General features: G+C 41.0%; 1 protein-coding gene across 1 annotated transcript; it reads right to left on the bottom strand.

The window, feature by feature from the left end:
• Window positions 1-7,210: 7,210 nt before the first annotated feature.
• LOC136118472 (RNA polymerase-associated protein LEO1-like) lies at window positions 7,211-15,020 on the bottom strand. The gene is made up of 10 exons (XM_065871726.1): window positions 14,937-15,020; window positions 14,145-14,290; window positions 13,305-13,389; window positions 12,132-12,226; window positions 11,417-11,551; window positions 10,780-10,915; window positions 9,337-9,478; window positions 8,310-8,407; window positions 8,040-8,267; window positions 7,211-7,273 (listed from the first exon to the last, which is right to left on the bottom strand). Exons 1-10 carry the CDS (start codon window positions 15,018-15,020, stop codon window positions 7,211-7,213), a joined length of 1,212 nt encoding a protein of 403 aa, XP_065727798.1.
• Window positions 15,021-19,623: the final 4,603 nt, after the last annotated feature.

Here is a 19,623-nt window from a genome sequence, read left to right on the forward strand (position 1 = left end):
TTTGGAAATGCACTTGGTTTTAGAGACTGCACAGTTCCAGCAGGGTGGGGAGTCAGCATGGAGCAGCTGTGCAGAGCTACCAGTACATTTTTAGCAAGGCTTCCTTGCTTGCCCTGCCCTGTAAGTCAGTCAGTAAATTGCTAAGTATGTTACCCTTTCCTCCCCAAAGCTTTTTTTTAAATATAGGTAGGTGGGCCCCACCTAAAATTGTGTGTTATACTTGGGGTAATATCTTTTCCACTTATTATTTATCAAAGTATGAAGAAGTTGAGTGTTTTCCTTGTACCATTCCAGTTCTGAGCTACAATAGTTCATTATATAATTGAAGAAAAGATTTCTTAATAAATAAGGGTGAACATTCATCTGATTAAATGCAGAAAATCTTTCAAGAATTGTAATGACAAGGGAGAAAACTGATGTTTACTTTGATCTTTAAAAATCTGGCACCTCTTACCCTTTCAGTAACTTTCAGTATTTCTCTAAAATTTTTTATAACAGATTGGAGTTGTGAAATACTCTTGATTTTTAAACCAAAGATTTTCTAAGACTTAAGTTTTTATAGTGTAACCAATGTAAGCTTATCTGGTTATCTAAGCAAAGACTATTCTTTGCATTTTTAAATTGCTGTTTTTTAAAAAGCTTTTAATTTCCCATTTTATAAAATGTTATATTCATATTGGAAGTTCTAATTCTTCCAGTTTGTCTGCATGAAATTGTATGTATTAAAAAATCAATATTAATAATACTGATATTATTAAAATGGATTTTGGTGCTGTATACTTGGAGCTAAAGCCTAGGAGAAGTCTAATTCATAGGTGAAATACATTTTCTAATGGTGCGGTGCCTGTCATTTAAAAGACCAAATAAACATTTTGTGTTTAAAAAATGAGCAGATTGTTAGAGATCTTAAGGAGAATCACATCTTGATTGTTAAATTGCAGATTCTTGTTATTTGAGTGAAATAATCCATATACTTGCTTTGTACAGTAGGTGTCCTCTGGAAAAGTTACATGTATAGAGCTTTGTATATTGTTTTTCCGTTGACAGCATCTGATATTTTTTCATTTAAAAAGGGGAGTCCATGGTATACTGAAAATTATAAAAGAAAAAATGTTTTGATAAAATGTTAGTCATGTTCTATTGTACATTATATTTAACCCTTGCCACCATTAAAATAAGATTAAATAATTCATGAGGTTTCATAAAATCTTTAAATTTTCGCTCTGTGGTCCCAGGACTGCCTCACTTTTTCCTTATAAAATCAGGAATCACTGTTACCTCCCAGCAGATACAAGGATCACTGTTTTTCTAGAATCCATAGCAATTTCCGTTCTCTGTAAGTTCAGTACTGTCCAGTTTTGCTCCTTCATTTCAAATGCCACTTCACTTAAAAAATTTTTTTTCTAGTTTTATTGAGATAATTGACAAATAACATTGTATTAGTTTAAGGTGTACGACATAATGATTTGATATATGCACATACTGCAAAATGATTACCACGATAAGTTTAGTTAAACATCACCTCACGTAGTTTTAAAAAATGTTTTTCCTTGTGATGAGAACTTTTAAGATCTATTCTCTTAGCAACTTTCAAATATGTAATACAGTATTATTAACTGTCATAACTATGCTGTACATTAGTCGTAGGACATTCTCTTATAACTGGAAGTTTGTACCACCTGACCACCTTCACACATTTCACCCACTCCCCGTGCCCCACCTCCGGCGACCACCTCTCTGCTTGTTGTATCTATGAATTTAGTTTTTTTAGATTCTGATACGTGAGATGATACAATATTTATTTGTCTTTCTCTCTGACTTATTTAGCATAATGCCCTCAATTTTCGAACAGTATTAACTAAAGACATGGCACCCACAAGAACCAAGCAAATTGGATGTGTCAGAGCACCTCCTATCAAGGGGTGTGAGTTCTTCAGTCTAAACATCTATAGAACCATCTTTTCCATCAGCTCCCACTGAACATTAATGTTTCTGGCTGTTTCTCACCATACGACAGTTAATGTTTCTAGCTACTTCTCAGTCAAAGGAACTCTTCACAAATTTTTAAATTGAGAAAATTATATTTACAATAAGCAAAGATTTTTATAGTCTTATGTCATTTTTTTCTTTTTGCGGTACGCGGGCCTCTCAGTGTTGTGGCCTCTCCCGTTGCGGAGCACAGGCTCCGGACGCGCAGGCTCAGCGGCCACGGCTCACGGGCCCAGCCGCTCCGCGGCATGTGGGATCTTCCCGGACCGGGGCACGAACCCGTGTCCCCTATATCGGCAGGCGGACTCCCAACCACTGCGCCACCAGGGAAGCCCCTTATGTCATTTTAATGTCATTCTTTCTTATGTCATATTGATTTTTCTGCATTATAATTTAGTTCCGTTAAGTCTTTCCCTATAAAAACTGAAAAACTTGGAAATTTTTTTATAATAAAACATTTATAACAGTTTGTTAATGCTGAACTCTAGCCTGCAGTCTGATCATTCAGAGGAGCCAATCTTGTCAACCATTACCAAGTATTTTAGACAGACTTCATTGACATATAAAGACTTTTACTTAGGACATCTGCTCTAGTGGCTAGACAAGAATAGACTGTAACACTGTGAAACACCACCAGCCATGTCTTGTTAGCATTGTTCAAGTTCGTACACTTTTAAGATGAACTCCCATGGAGTCTACATATGTGAGGCTTAACTTCCTTTTCTACAGACTATCAATATGTTGTAAGTGCTGCAAAGCGATTAATAGGCCTAAAATTTTTCTGTCAGATATTGTAGTCCACTCAGAGAGTAAGGTTTAAGAACAGAGTCTGGGTGCTTCTTGGTGGCTGTGTATAGCAATATTTAGGAGTGTAAATTTCACCTTAACTCACAAAAGAAAAAAAGTCTTTGATTCAGTTGTTTAAACTTTTTAGATCTGCTTAAGAATTGTAAAACAAAAATTGTGAAAAAAATTGCATGCATACATGTGCATTTACACACACACATAGCATAAAAACCTTTGTAATTTTGAATAAATGCCCACATTTTTTTTCAGTCTTTTGGATGAATTATATTTGGTTTTAGTTATGTTTAAAAGCTTGAAAATTACCTTTATAACAGTGCATCATTCTTTGTCACATGAAATTGGGCATTTAAATACATTTTTTAACTCTAAAATGCTATAAATGCTTTACTTTTTCAATTTTTATAAATATAACAACTGAATTTTATAATACTGATACTTAAATATTACAAAATATTAATATTATTGGCTCTTATTAGCACAGTGAAAGTTCTTTTGAAACATATGGACTATAGGCATTTAGAATTTACCACTTCATATTGGAATAAATAATTTCACTAAAGTTTATCAAATATACTGTAGACTTGGACTTTTTGGAAAATCCATTTAGTGCCTATGTTCTAAAGTTCATTCCTTACACACCTCTTAAGAACAAGTTTATTAGTTTCCCTGAGTTATTCTTTCCTACCCTATTAAGTTAAACCATATAAAACTGTCAATACGTGACCATTTATACCCATAAAAATAGTAAGTTCATACGGTTCAATCTCATACCATCAGTACTCCGTCTGGTCTGTCCATAAAATCAAATTGAAAAAAAAAAAAGGGCTTCCCCGGTGGCACAGTGGTTGAGAGTCCGCCTGCCAAAGCAGGGGACACGGGTTCGTGTTCCGGTCCGGGAAGATCCCACATGCTGCAGAGCGGCTGGGCCCGTGAGCCATGGCCGCTAAGCCTGTGCGTCTGCAACGGGAAAGGCCACAACAGTGAGAGGCCCGCATACCGCAAAAAAAAAAAAAAAAAATCGAGTTTTTTAAAAAAAATTGACAAATATGAAGAAACAGGGACCTATGATACAGTGCGTTCTGGGCCTGATGGGAGCCAATCCAGCTATTAAACTAGAGATTATTTTTGCAGTAAAACAAAGACATCTCTCATCAGTCACCTATATCCACCAACCAAAAGAAAATCAGCGCAACGTGTAATGGGTTTGAGGAAACTTTTAGGGATAAACATCAAATAATTGAATTTTGAAACTTAAGCAATAACGAAATTCCCCTTGAATCTTTAGTGTTGGCTGGCCTTCCAAGGATGGCTGTCGGGCTTACGTTCACATACGGGAAGTCTTGATGCCTGTTGGAGGCTCGGGTGCTTGGGTTGTCAGGTAACTCCAGCTCCTGTGAGTCTGAGTGGATGTGGTGCCAGGAGCTGTGGCTGTGGGAGACAGTGCCCTCATGCTCAGCCCAGTGGCACCCTGCTCCAAGCACCAAACAATGAGAGGGTCCAAAATCCCCAAACATCTTTTGGCCTTCAAATATTAAGCTTTCCACCATGTCTACAAGGGTTGAGGGCCTCTAGGCTCGGCCCAACTGCCCTGTTGCTGAAGTAGCAGAGCCTCAAGGCCAGCCCTTATAAAGAACAGCTGACCTAATCTACAGATTTAATGTGATCCCTATCAAATTACCCATGACATTTTTCACAGAACTAGAACAAATAATCCTGAAATTTATATGAAACCATAAAAGACCCATAATTGCCAAAGCAGTCCTGAGGGAAAAGAACAAAGCAGAAGGCATAACCCTCCCAGGCTTCAGACAATACTACAAAGCTACAGTAATCAAAACAGTGTGGTACTGGCACAAAAACAGACATACATATCAGTGGAACAGAATAGAGAGCCCAGGAAAAAACCTACACACCTATGGTCAATTTGTCTTTGACAAAATAGGCAAGAATATAAAATGGGAAAAGATGGTCTCTTCAACAAGTGGTTCTGGGACAGTTGGACAGCTGCATGTAAATCAATGAAGTTAAAACACACCCTCACACCATGCACAAAAATAAACTCAAAATGGCTTAAAGACTTAAACATAAGATATGACACCATAAAACTCCTAGAAGAGAACACAGGCAAAACATTCTCTGACAAAAATCATACCAATGTTTTCTTAGGTCAGTCTCCCAGGGCAAGAGAAATTAAAAACAAAAATACACAAATGGGACCTAGTCAAACTTAAAGCTTTTGCACAGAAAAGGAAACCATAAACGAAACAAAAAAGCCTACGGGCTGGGAGAAAATGTTTGCAAATGATGTGACCAACAAGGGCTTAATTTCCAAAATATACAAACAGCTCATACAACTCAACAACAACAACAAAAAAACACAACCCAATCGAAAAGTGGGCAGAAGACCTAAATAGACATTTCTCCAAAGAAGACATACAGATGGCCAATAGGCACATGAAAAGATGCTCAAAATCACTAATTATTAGAGAAATGCAAGTCAAAACTACAGTGAGGGGCTTCCCTGGTGGCGCAGTGGTTGAGAGTCCGCCTGCCGATGCAGGGGACGCGGGTTCGTGCCCCGGTCCTGGAGGATCCCACATGCTGCGGAGCGGCTGGGCCCGTGAGCCATGGCCACTGAACCTGCGTGTCTGGAGCCTGTGCTCCGCAATGGGAGAGGCCGCAACAGTGAGAGGCCCGTGTACCGCAAAAAAAAAAAAAAAAAAAAACTACAGTGAGGTACCACATCACACCAGTCAGAATGCCCATCATTAAAAAGTCTACAAACAGCAAAGCCTGGAAAGGGTGTGGAGAAAAGGGAACCCTCCTACCCTGTTGTTGGGAATGTAAACTGGTGCAGCCACTATGGAAAACAGTATGGAGTTTCCTCAAAAAACTAAAAATAGAGTTGATGTATGATCCAGCAATCTCACTCCTGGGCATATACCCAGATGAAACTAATTCGAAAAGATACATGCACCCCTATGTTCATAGCAGCACTATTCACAATAGCCAAGACATGGAAAAACCTAAATGAATGAATGGATAAAGAAGATATGCAATGGAATATTAGCCATCAGGAAGAATGAAATAATGCCATTTGCAGCTCAACAGACTTGAGGTTGCCAAGGGGTTTGGAGGGGTAGGAAAGGGAAGGAATGGGAGTTTGGGATTAGCAGAGGCAAACTATTATATGTAGGATGGATAAAAAACAAGGTCCTACTGTATAGCACAGAGAATTATATTCAATATCCTGTGACAAACCATAATGGAAAAGAATGTGAAAAAGTATATATATACATATGTATAAGTGAGTCACTTTGCTGTACAGAAAAAATTCACACAACATTGTATATCAACTTTACTTCAATAAAATTAAAAAAAAAAGAATAGCTGACTTTATGATTGAACTGTGCTAGTACTTCTCAGCATTCTGGATGAGTCTCTAAATGGCCTTTCTGGAGCGGGTGCTAATTATGTCTCTGTTTACTGCACAACTATGAAATTATACTTTAAAAATATAAAAGGGAGGGAAATATAATGTATATCCAGGTTTTCTGCGTGGTAAGATGATGGGCTATTTCCTTTTCTTTGACCATTTCTATTTAACAAAAGACTTCTAAAAAAACGTATCTAATTAGTATTCAACTCTCAGAGGTAGAGGAATATAAACATTAAATCCTGAAGAATTTACATGGTCAAGTCCAAATCCCATCAAGTTGAGCAAACTGACTTCAGAGAAGTTGAATAACTTCCCCAAGATAATACCATTGGCTTCTTCATTCAATAAATAAATTTTATGCACCTATTATGTTCCAGCTACTGCACCAGTCACAAAGCTAGAAGTCAAATCTAGTGTTTTGTTTCCCACTGCTCTTTTTTCTCTAAACCTTTTGGTGACCATTTCTCTCAGATATTTTGGGTGTCTTTCTCCATAAGGTCACTAATGTAATCTGTTCAGCAGTGTGACTGCTGTGCAAATAAGTTCCTGACGCTTGTCTCAAAAATGTTTTTGTTTTTAACTTAAGAAAAAGCTTTGGACAGAGGTCTTAAGTTCTAACTCAGCTTCCATGTCTGTAAAATGAGAATAACAGCAGCTGCCCTTTGAGTTGTTCTGAGGATTAGAACTGGTAAGGCCCATGCAGCACTTGGCAAAGCACCGAGTCTCCAGCGAGCCCTCCGGTGCTGTACCTGCTCGGACAAGGAAACCCAAGACCCAGAGCAGACAGTTAACAAAATAAACTTCTCATTTGGGAAGAATGTATTTTTTAAAGTCACAGACTTGCTTCTAAACATTTTTTAACCACAACTCGGATTATGCAAAAGCAACTCAATTCCTCCCTTCAATCAAAACAAGTCATTTCATCATTGTTTTAAAACAAACAGTTGAAAACCATACTTACAGCAAGCACGCGTTTCATGCTTCAGTCATCCTCTTCTTCTTCGCCGCCTGCTTTCCTCTTTCTGGAGGGTTCACCTCCTGAACAGATATGAGAGAGAAGGTGTAAAATTTAATACTGAACGTTTCTGGAAATTTTGTCTTGAGTAGTTCTGAGCTGATGGGGGAGCTAGCCCTTCATGTTAGAACCCTACCCACCAGTGGCGACCTTGTCCACAAACACTGTCTCTACAGGTCAGACAAGGGGAGCCCGGGCTTCCCTGGGCCAGCAGTCAGGGCTCAGGGACACCTCACTCTATCCTGACGGGGATTCTGCTCATTATTACTTGAAATACATACCTCTGCTTCCTCAGTACTTCACTTTCTCTATCTAAAATTCAGTATTTTAAAGCCTGTCAATTTTTTTAAAAGGACTGCTTGTGTTTTATGTGCTTTTTCAATATGCTTTCCAAGTTTTAAATATATTTTTTTCACATGAAAAATTAGTGCTTCCATTACACAGTAAGGCCGATTTCTATTACTGAGATGTTTCCTCTGATCTGTAACTCCAAACCCATAGCGGAGCATGTTAAGTGTTCAGAAAACACTGGATGAATGAATATGGCACAATGGCAACAACATAGTGATTTGCTTGGGTAATTAAGACTCACATTTTCTTTGCACTTGTGCTCTTATAAGTGGAAAAGGAAATAATTAAAGGAAAATAATTTTAACAACAAGGAAACGAACTAACCCTCCACTATTATCATACCCATGATGAAGGGGAGAGGCCCCTTGCTCTACTGTACTCAGCTACTTCTAATTCTCTGGTCGAGCCCTGGTGTCTCAGCCATGTGTCTTTTCTCACAGGCCTCTCCATCCTCTGGCACGTCCACCCTAACGCTCTTCCTTCAGCAACCAGCAGGACGGCACCTGCTCTGGGCAGTCTCCCACCGCGCACAGGTGTCAGGCCCTCCTCTGGGCCACGTCTAGGCTTATTACTGCATTCATCGCACTGAGTTAGAGGGAGGTGTGTAGACATCTGTCTGTGCTCCAGGGCTGTGAGCTCCTCTTCATTCCAGGAGTTGACTTGTGGCTACAGGGCAAACCCCTTCAGACTGAATAAATTTGTTTTTACCCCATCACTGGTGAGCTTCTTTGCTCTCAGCGATCTTTGAGCCTTATCTTCATCTGGTCCCTCATCACTCTCTGAAGAATAGATTCTGGCCCTCTCCTCTGAAAGCAAAGGGACTTTAGATATGGGATTGACCTTCAAAGATGAAGACCCATTTATTCCTGAATTTTTCTACTCTTGAATATTGCTACTTCCCACCATATATTTCCCTTGAGGAGCCAACAATTTTTTTAAGTTTTCATAAAGAAGTATGTACAGCTTTCAAACATGCTTAAATGACTTAGATTGGAGAGGTTTTTCCTTCGGAGAGATTGTCTGATCATTTTTAAATACCCGAGGGGCTTCGTGCACACATTTTTTAAAAAATTTATTTTATTTATTTCTTATTTTTGGCTGCATTGGGTCTTCGTAGCTGCGCACAGGCCTTCTCTAGTTGTGGCGAGCAAGGGCTACTCTTCGGTGTGGTGCACAGGCTTCTCATTGCGGTGGCTTCTCTTGTTGTGGAGCATGGGCTCTAGGCACACGGGCTTCACTAGTTGGGAACATGCGGGCTCAGTAGTTGTGGCACACAGGCTCAGTAGTTGTGGTTCCCAGGCTCTAGAGCGCAGGCTCAGTAGTTGTGGCGCACGAGCTTAGTTGCTCCGCGGCGTGTGGGATCTTCCCAGACCAGAGCTCAAACCTGTGTCCCCTGCATTGGCAGGCAGATTCTTAACCACTGCGCCACCAGGGAAGCCCCACATTTTTGAAAACTACAAAGTTTAAACACTGGGTCCCTATACAAGCAGGAGAACTGCCTTTTATACATTTTCCTCCATAAGGACAAAATTATTTAATTGATTTTCTTTATTATGGGAGTGCCTTATTTTCCAAGCTAAGCTTTTGTGTGGCAAAGTGGTCCTAGGGAAAATAAAATAAAAGGCCTTGGTACTGTTGTCCTAAGTGAATAACAGCAAGACAGTAAGAGCCCACCAGAGCACAATCGCTCCCATGGCCCTGAGATGGTGAAGCGTGACCTCCTCTCCCGACTCACCTCGGCCATGGTTCTTGCTGGCTTCACCCTCCTCACCACTGCTGGGGCCCTGGTAGGGGGCACTCGGCCCCCGCTGGTTCTGCTTTTCCCACAGATGGATGGTCTCCTGGTGAGTAGAAGCCCTCAAACGTTCTTCTTCTTTCTGTAAAGAAGCAAATAAATTACTGAACTTTAAAACAAAAAATGAACTCACTTAGTGCCCCCTTGAAACTACTTTACTGTAAAGAACACGTAAATGCCTCGCCCAGGACAACACCAGTTCCTATGTCCTCAGGGTACAGTTTTCTCCATTTTACACCTCTGTTACCACACATGGTCATCATCTTGTTCAGTTTGAAGGTGTGAAGACAACACAGGGTGAAGAGGCAAAGGCTCCCTCCCTCACACCAACCGCTCCATCAGAAGTGGCACCGGCACAGCCTTGGGACATGCAGCGTCCCCTGTGCTGCCAGGCAGAGCCCAGAGTGCGGCAACCAGCCTGAGGAACCTCGTTCATGCCCAGTGGACGCCTGAGGGAGGCGGGTTCTCTTCACCCCTGAGACAGACACCCGACTTGCCCAGGCTCCACCGAACTACAATGGTGCCCACATATTCCAGTCTGGGGCCCTCAACCCAGAGAGCTCCCCACAGGTCCTGATGGCAGGATGGGGAGGTTCTGGTGGGGAGGGTCCCTGAGCCTCAAAGCAGAGCCTTCATTCCCTTCCATCTGCCTGGCTTCTACACACTGGAGTTCACTAGGCAGAGCCAGTGTCAACTGAGTCAGAAATGTCCTCATGACCTTCCCACATCACCTCCTATCTGGTTAACACAGTTTAATGATGTACATCAAGGGTTATATTTTTATATAAAGATTTTTTAAAATTAATTAATTTATTTTTGACTACATTGGGTCTTTGTTGCTGCACGTGGGCTTTCTCTAGTTGCGACGAGCAGGGGCTACTCCTCGTTGCGGTGTGCAGGCTTCTCATTGTGGTGGCTTCTCTTCTTGCACAGCATGGGCTCTAGGTGCGTGGGCTTCAGTAGCTGTGGCTCGTGGGCTCTAGAGCGCAGGCTCAGTAGTTGTGGCCCACGGGCTTAGTTGTTCCGCGGTATGTGGGATCTCCCCGGACCAGGGGTCGAACCCGTGTCCGCTGCACTGGCAGGCGGATTCTTAACCACTGCGCCACCAGGGAAGCCCAGGTTATATTTTTAAATTACTAGTTCCCCTCTGAAATCTCACAGATTGGAGAGAGAACACCCAAGGGTCTGGATTGCTGTATCTCACCATCAGCCATTGACTATGACAATTACTGTGGTTAACCACATGCTTAGAAGGTTAAGCAGACTCCCTGATAACCACAAGAAATAAAACAGCTGTGACAATAAGAAACGATGAATTAACATTCTGGAAAGCACAGTTCTTAATACCCCAAACAATCCCAGGATAAATCTCAGCCAACATACCTTAACCATCTCTGTGCACTGGCATTCAGGATCACGACCAGCCATTGGTAAGATTCTAATCTTCTGTGTCCTCGAGCATCTATTAGCAAGTAGCAGGGTCATCTTTCTAAGTGTGGCACAGTCTGTAGCATGAGGTCTGCAGGAAACAGAAAAAAGCGTCTCACTGTTTACAAAGAATATTTGGAGGCAATCATACCAACAGCAAACACAGCTGCGGACAATGACACACCAGCCCCTGCGGCAGCCCTTTCCTCTGGCGCATGCGTACACCAAGAGCATGCTCGCGAGCGGCAGGCTTCCCAGGTAAACGTCCCTGAAGGGAAGGGACACGCTGACCAGCAGAGCAGCACAGACAGTCCAGGCCTCTTACCAGGTGCGTCAATCAATGTGAGTTAATAACCGGTCTTCTGGTTTGTACGGCGGGCTCATGTTGGTTTCCATAGCGTGAACTGGCTCCCTGAGGGACAGCAACTTGTTGCAAAGGTGAAAAATAGCATGGGAACCAAACCATGTGCCTTGGTGAGCTGCGCCTCAAAATCAGGTCAATCAGGACTGAGGCGGGCTTTGTGCACAGCCAGCCTCTCTGCCCTGTTGCTCTTTAACTGCCAAGTAGCTGTGGGTCGCTATGAATAGTTACCTGAAGGTGAGTTTGGACTTAAAGATGGCTTGTCCCTGCAGACCAGTGTCTTCCCTAATGAACAGCTGGTTGTGATTGCCCTGCATCGGGGCCTTGTAAACATCAAACACCTCATTGCCTAAATGCAGGGACAGGCTGGAAACAAGAAATAGTTCAGTTATTAGCGTGGATATTTAACAAATCCTACAGCTTCCATTCTACCCTGTTAGCTGTCCTTAAAATGCTGTGGAACTGCAGGATCCTGTCCCCATAGTGAATTCATAAGAAAAACAAAGAAAAGATATTGGAAACAACTAACCTAACCTTTCAAAGTAAAAGGTGGTAAAATCCATCTTTCTTTCAACTTCAAATATAATTGTTTTTATCATTTTCCCAATCTCTACCATTTCACTAGTAAAATAGAAACCATTTTTGCAAACATACCAATTTATAATGTCCAATTATCACAAGTGGGCACTAAGATTAGGCTTTCATCTCAGTAAGGTAGATACTGTGAATTTGATCACATCTTGGGTCTATGACTAGAGTATCCCAGAGCTGCACTGTGATCTTAACCTTATTTATTTCTCCCAGGTTTCCCAGGTAATGCCAGAGGCCTAGATCTTGTTGATTCTGTAATGAAAGATGATCCCAAAATATGGTCCTACGCAGAAAACTTCATTCATCCCAGGCCTCCCTCTGGGCATTTCCATACTCTTCAGGCATTTATGCTCACCTTCCATCGGACCACTTGACTATCCGAGCATTGCTTTCTTTAATTTCATTTCCTTCTTTGTCCCGGCGTATCCTCCATCGTATAGTATTTTCTATCTGTTTCAAAACACAAAGGCATTAGAAAACCAGTGTTACTAACTGCATGCTCTTTTTTCCTCAAGTGACCTGTAATCATGTGCCAGGAATTCACAGATGGGAAGAGAATAAGCGCTCACCACAAAATAGCTGATTAGACAACATGGAAACCTTCCTGCTACAGATACCTAGAGATATTGGTTGAACTCAACAGACATTTTGTTTTAATCTTCTCTGAGCTCCAGTTCATGGCAGTGGAAGCAAAAACTTCAGGGCCATATGAGGTAGGCGGTTACAACTGAGATCTCTGTCTATTGCAGCCCAACTTGAAGGCTATGAACCCAGAGAAAGAAGGACTAAAAAAGGACCCATTCACCTAGTAAGATAGGGAAGCTCTGAGTATTAATTTTAAAAAGAATATACAATTAAGTAATAAACAACAGATTAAAACCTGAGACTTTTGCTTTACCCTACCCTTATGGTGGGGAACTCCAAATTACAAAAATAGCATAAAAATGGATCCTGCCACGGCTACCACTGCGGCCTCTGGCAGAAGCTCATTCAAAACCTGGTTAAAGGCAACGCCATCCCTGTGAGAGCAATGGTAGGGTTTTGCCATCCAGGCCTTCTCGAGGGAGACCACCTAATGACAAGGCCTATTTTCTGTGCATAACCTGAATTTCCATAAAGAGTCTGAGATACTCTTATTGTGGGAAGCTGCTTGGATCTATCCACAATAAAATGTGGAGGCAGTTCAGTATACCTAGCTACATTATTATTTATCCTGAAGGAAATAGCTAACAATTTTCAAGAATTTTTATCTTTACTTCTGTCGAAAAATTACAACCGCAAAAGAAAGGTTAAAAAAGTGACAATTCTACAAGGATTTTTTAAAAAGGATATATACCTTCTCCTCTAAAAATATTCTGAAAAGATATTTAATTCCTTGTTCTAAGCAGTTATTTGTTGATTGTTTATGACAATAAACATAAAGATCATTTTATAAGCTGGTCTCAAATTGTTACCCCTGTGTTTTACTTTATAAAAGGAAAAACTCAAAAAAAACAAACACACACAGGAATAAAGTGTGAAACGGTACCTTTAATTTTAACCTGGCTCTATCTTCTTCATCAAGCACTTCCTCATCTTCAAATTCATCTTCATAATACTGAGGATCAAAAGGCCTAAAAGTTGTTTTTTAATGTAGTATTAGCCATCTTTAGTATTGAATATAATTAATGTATAAAATAATAATCTTTACAACATGCACTAATATGTTAAAAAAATCACAGTTGACAAATAACTTCATGTAAAACTTCAAAAAGTATGCAAATTACTGTACTTCCTTGAAATCTGATTTTAAAACATATTACCTGAAATAAAATCCAAATGTGACTAATAGTTCAAAGTTTTTAAATTATATTTTTGTTCGGTGATGCATGTCCTCTAAAGTATAGGTGACACATGATCTATCTTTTCATATTTTTTAAGAAGAGTGTCATGTTTAATTGCATAAGAGCTTGCAATAGTGCACCATCGTGAATAATACCCATCAACACTATTTTGTTGTCTAAAATTGTGGTCGTTTCTAGATTCACAAAGGCTTTTGCATTGAACATTTGTGATTTCTCTAGAAAACTTTCTCATTTTCCAATTTTTCAGCTTTATGATAGTGAAAAATACCTTCATCAGCTATGTCTGCTCATTTATAAGAAAGTGCCAAAGTGCTAGAAGAATTATTAGCATTAAAACTTTCTCACACCAGTAATTCATCATTTTCTACCACAGCACATTCTAAATTTATTTTTTCAGAGTTACATGAGAAATCTCCCACCTCTGTGATTAGCCAACTCATTATAAATAAGAAAAACATTTACATTCCACATGTTTTTACTCAATATCTTGGGGGGGAAAAAAAACCTTTAATCAGTTCTCTTACTTGGGTTCTATGCTGAGAAATTTGGGTAGTTTAACAAAGTACAGTTCATTTCCTAAATCACAGTTGATGCTGGGAATTTCTGCTTCTATTTTGGTTTCAGAAATTGGCCCTTCCTCCTGCTGGTCCTGAGGCACTCCACGTCCATCCTAAGAGAGAATCAGAATGTGAGAGCCTGAGTTGACATTAGAAATGCTCTAGCTCTCCTTCTACACTAGGCAGATCCAGGTGTGACCAGAAGTAAACTTGGACACCCCTTCAGAGATAAAGCAGTTGGCAACCCCTCCAGGCCTCTCCTTAAAATTTCATCCTCTCCCCACTCCCCAGAAAAAACCACCATGCAAAACAAGACCTGTTAGCCTGCATTACCAGAAAAAATGTTGACATATCTAGCTTGCATAAGATGTTTAGCAACAGATGTGTGAAATTATGCAACCCCTCAATGCTAAGTAAGTATTAAAATCAGAGAAGAATGTCAAATAGTACACACTTCTTGGCACATGTGTAAATAAGAAAAACTTTTAAATCAAAGTTTTGATTTAAATCAAAGTTTCAAATTATGCATCCTCACAGTCTAGCCCCTAAAGTTTGGCATCAAATTCATTCTGAGCAATTCCTTCTATTCCCTTTAATATCCAGAAATTCCCAACATAGCTAAGAAAGTCACCCATTCGTCAGATGTTTCAGACTGCTATTCGTTTTCCATGTCCCCTCCCCTACATGACCCATCAGCCTCTGAAACTTTTTTCTTAACTTTGAACAATGGGCCCAGTTGAGATTTGTAATTGTACTTACAGTAACAGGCTGTCCTGAAATGGGTGGTTGATTGTCCCCGTCACTCTCTGAAGAAATGTCATCTATGTCTCCAAACAGATCCATGGTCCCACTATAATCTTCAATGTTGGGGGGAAAATGCACAGTATTAATTTCTCTCACTGAAGTTCTTCACACAGTTCTTAGCCCATCACTTCAACATATTCCCAAGATTCATAAACCAAACCTCCACTAAACCGTGATCAGACTGGCTCCCTGAGCCTGGCCCTCAGAAGCCTCACGAGAGTGTCTACAGGGAAGGAAAACAGCAAAGTTAGTTGGTGGAAGGCCAAGCTGCTGTGATAGCCAGCTTTCAAGGTGGATCCCAGGGATCCCTGCCTCTGATATTCTTGCCCTTGTGTGATCCTCTCCCACAGGTATCACGGTTGGTCTATGTGATCAATAGAATACAGCCTCACTTCCAAGGCTCTGCATGACATTGTGGCTTTTTTGCCTTGCTCTTTCTCCCTTGGGTCACTTGCTCTGGAGGAAGCCAGCTGCTGTGATGTGAAGACACTCAAACTGCTGTGGAGAGGCTCATGCAGTGACAAACTGAGGTCTCCTGCCAAGAGCCATGTGAGTGAACCATCTCGGAAACAGATCCTTCAGCCCCAGGCAAGCCTTTAAATAATACAGTCTCAGCCAACATCTATCGATTGCAGCCTTGTGGGAGACCCTGAGCCAGTGCTAAACCACTCCTGACCCTTAGAAACGGTGAGATATATTGAATGTTTGTTGTTTTAAGCTGGCGCTCTCAAGGAATGTAGTTGGGGAAGGTGGGGGATGGTATGCAAGTCACACAAAACATGTCTACTCTGACACTCCTATCTCCCTGTCTTTGAATTCCCTCTGCACAAAGCCAGGGAAGCTTTGGTATCTCAACTTCATTAAATGAAGGCCACCACTGAGTTTTTTTGGTGAACCAATCAAGTATAGAGCCATGTCCAGCTATATGTCCTAACACATCAATCCAGAATATATCGATATAAGTGCACCCGTATCAGTAAATTTGGCCCAAGGTAGTTAGTGTTTGTCCTTCATCTCACATTCTTAGAATCCACGTCCACACACATTCCCCAGGCTTTTGCTCATATGTAATAGCAAAATCTTGCAATTCTTTTGGTGTGTAAGTTATTTCTTCTTCAGAGTTTGTGCTTTCTTTGCCAGAGTATGATGAGATCCTAGTGATGGGTCTGCTGGTAAAAAGTAGGTCAGACAGCACTCAGCTGGGTGAGTCTTGAGGGGAATGCAGACTGCCCCAAGTGATGTTATGACAGCATTTTCAAGCAGGAAGACTAGTTTCACAACCTACTGAATGGGAGAAAATGTTTGCAAATGATAGGACCGATAAGGGGTTAATACCCCAAATATATAAACAGCTCATACAACTCAGTATCAAAAAATCAAACAACTTGATTAAAAAATGGGCAGAAGACATTTTTCCAAAGAAGACATACACATGGCCGACAGGCACACGAAAAGATGCTCAACATCACTAATCATTCATGGAAATGCAAATCAAAACCACAGTGAGATATCACCTCACACCTGTCAGAATAGCTACCATCAAAAAGTCTATAAAGGCTTCCCTGGTGGCGTGGTGGTCGACAGTCTGCCTGCCGATGCAGGGGACATGGGTTTGTGCCCCGGCCTGGGAAGATCCCACATGCCGCGGAGTGGCTAGGCCCGTGAGCCACGGCCGCTGAGCCTGCGCGTCCGGAGCCTGTGCTCTGCAACAGGAGAGGCCACAACAGTGAGAGACCCGCGTACCGCAAAAAAAAAAAAAAAAAAAAAAAAAAAAAAAAAAGTCTACAAATAGCAAATGATGGGGAGATATGGAGAAAAGGGAACCCTTGTATGCTGTTGGTGGGAATGTAAATTGGTGCAGCCACTATGGAAAACAGTATGGAGGTTCCTCAAAAAACTAAAAATAGAACTACCATATGATCCAGTAATTTCATTCCTGGGTATATATCTGAAACAAAAACCCTAATTCAAAGAGATATGTGCATGCCAATGTTCATAGCAGCAATATCTACAATAGCCAAGATATGGAAGCAACCTGTCCATCGTCAGATGAACAGATAAAGAAGATGTGGTATGTATGTACAATGAAATACTACTCAGCCATAAAAAAGAATGAAATTCTGCCATTTGCAACAACATGGATGGACCTACACGGTATTATGCTTAGTGAAATAAGTCAGAGAAAGACAAATACTGTATGCTATCACTTATATGTGGAATCTGAAAAATAAAACAAACCAGTGAATATAGCAAAACAAACAGACTCACAGATGTAGAGAACAAACCAGTGGTTACCAGTGGGGAGAGGGAAGGGGGAAGGGACAAAATAGAGGAAGGAGATTAAGAGGTACAAAGTACTATGTACAAAATAAATAAGCTACAAGGATATACTGTATAGCACAGGGAATATAGCCAATATTTTATAACTTTAAACAGAGTATAACTTATAAAAATATTTGAATCACTATTTTGTACACCTGAAACTAATATAATATTGTAAATCAACTATATGTCAATTTAAAAAAAACCTTGTTTCCTCAGACATAGGAAGGCAGACTGCTTCTCACAGGCAAGGCAGGCTCAGAGGGACTAGAAAATTTGTTTTTCAGCTTTATCTGAGTCCAAACAGAAATCCCCATTCCTAGTTTCTTTCTCAATCAATACCCTTTCACATGAGAGACTTGAAGAGGCTGTGAATTCAGTTGATGTTGTAGTTCTGCAACCACACAATTACATGCGTTTGATTTTCAGCTACCTCAGCCCTCTGACTACAAGATATGAGATTCCTTTAGGGCTGTCACAAGTGCTGTCACAAGCAGAATGTTTGAAGACCTAAGCTTCTGTGAAGTCATAAAAAGAAAGACAAATACCACATCCCTTATATGTGGACTCTAAAATACAACACAAAGGAACCTATCTACAAGACAGAAACAGACTCACAGACATAGAGGACAGACTTGTGGTTGCCAAGGGGGAGGAGGTGTGGGGGGAGAAGGAATGGGAGTTTGGGATTAGTGGATGCAAACTATTATATAGAGAACAGATAGACGACAAGGCCCTCCTGTATAGCATAGGGAACAACATTGAGTATCCTGTGACAAACCCTAATGGAAAAGAGTATGAAAAAGAATATATATGTATGACTGAATCACTTCGCTGTACAGCAGAAATTAACACAACATTGTAAATCAACTCTACTTCAATAAAGTTTAAAAACAAACCGAAACTAACCTAAGCTTGTCGACTTTCTGTCAGTGCCCCAGGGCACTCAGAAGCATCCATCCCACACCACAGTCCTTAGTCATCAGGACTGCCTAGTAAGTGTAGCAGCCGCTTAAGCCCTCAATCACAGGGGATAATCTGGTTCATCATGATGCCAAGGCACCACCAGCATCCTGTTTCCCATTGGTGAGGAGCTCAGACCCAAACCAATCTACACATCTCATCTTTGAGGATTTGCTTCCTGGACTACCCAGTCAGGTCCAAGTTGGGCAACAGAAAACATACCAGTTGTCTACACAGATAGATCTTAATATTTTTTAAAAATTGTAATTAGGTTTCAAGTTGTTGATTTGGTTACAAAAAGTACAAAGAGGACTCCCTAAGGGATCACAGAATTAGCAAATTCAGAGAGCAACTTCCACCCCTAGAGATGAGGGAACAAAGGGGAAAGTTAGAATTATTATTAAACTTACAAACTTACAGACAGGGCCCCTTGGAGCTGAAACATACCTGAGGAAGAGAAGTGTCCAGCTGGTACTGACGTCTCTCGGGAGTACAATGTAGCTGCCTCTTCAAGTCTTGGTAAACTGCAAACCGGACTGAGCTGCTGTGGGAAGAAACTACTGCTGCTGCTGCGCCCCCTCAGAAAGAATGGAGGTCAACAGGAAGCCCCCAGAAAAGTTCCATAAACAAACAGGAAGGAGCAATCTTTTCTTTGTTATTCAGTCTCCCAGTTCTCTCTGGCGCCCCCTAACAGGGGGCAGCTGGCAAAGCTGAAATGTGCTTGCAGAGCCTTGGCTCTGCATAGCCAAGCTCTGTAGAGAAGGGCAGGTTTGGAGACAAGAGACAAGAGTTCAATCACTGTCACATATGTGTCTGCTAGTGAAAAAACAATGTTGCCTTGGAAAGGACAGAGTCAAAATGAAGGCTCTCAAGAGCCAGGCATCGGAGTTTCAACTTGATAAACCAAGAAACAGCAAGGGACTGAAGGTTTCTGAGTTTAGGAGAGTGACACAGTGGTGAGTTAGGACCTTATTCTCTTTCAATGTCACTTCTCTATAACCAGGCTTCAGGGTGAGCCTCCCACAAGCCACCCCTCCTAGATTGTATTAACAGGCCTAGTCCGTTCCTAAGGGAAAGATTAGGCTGTGTAGAAGAGCACTGCAGAAAAGACAAATACATATCTCAAATATGGATTTCAAATATATCTAATTCTTTGCCATTTCTACCATCGAGAGGAGTCAAATTTCCCTCCCTTTGAATATGAGCTCACATCAGTGACTCACTTCTATTGAACAGAATGTGGTGGATTTTGAAAAAAGATAATACAGCTCTCTTGGGGTGCTCACTGTTGGAACCCGGCCACCATGCTGTGAGAAAGCAGGGCCACAACTAGGACGTAACGTGTGAGATACTCACT

Source organism: Phocoena phocoena, chromosome 2 (assembly GCF_963924675.1).
Source record: "Phocoena phocoena chromosome 2, mPhoPho1.1, whole genome shotgun sequence".
NCBI lineage: Eukaryota > Metazoa > Chordata > Mammalia > Artiodactyla > Phocoenidae > Phocoena > Phocoena phocoena.

Excerpts from the sequence above, each read along its gene's own strand:
- LOC136118472 (XM_065871726.1), bottom strand. The coding sequence starts at position 15,020 with ATGGATCTGTTTGGAGACATAGATGACATTTCTTCAGAGAGTGACGGG. Across the intron at positions 10,916-11,416 it reads AAGTCCAAACTCACCTTCAG|ACCTCATGCTACAGACTGTG; the intron begins GTAACTATTCAT and ends TGTTTCCTGCAG. Across the intron at positions 7,274-8,039 it reads GCCAGAGGATGGAGAGGCCT|GAGGTGAACCCTCCAGAAAG; the intron begins GTGAGAAAAGAC and ends ATATCTGTTCAG.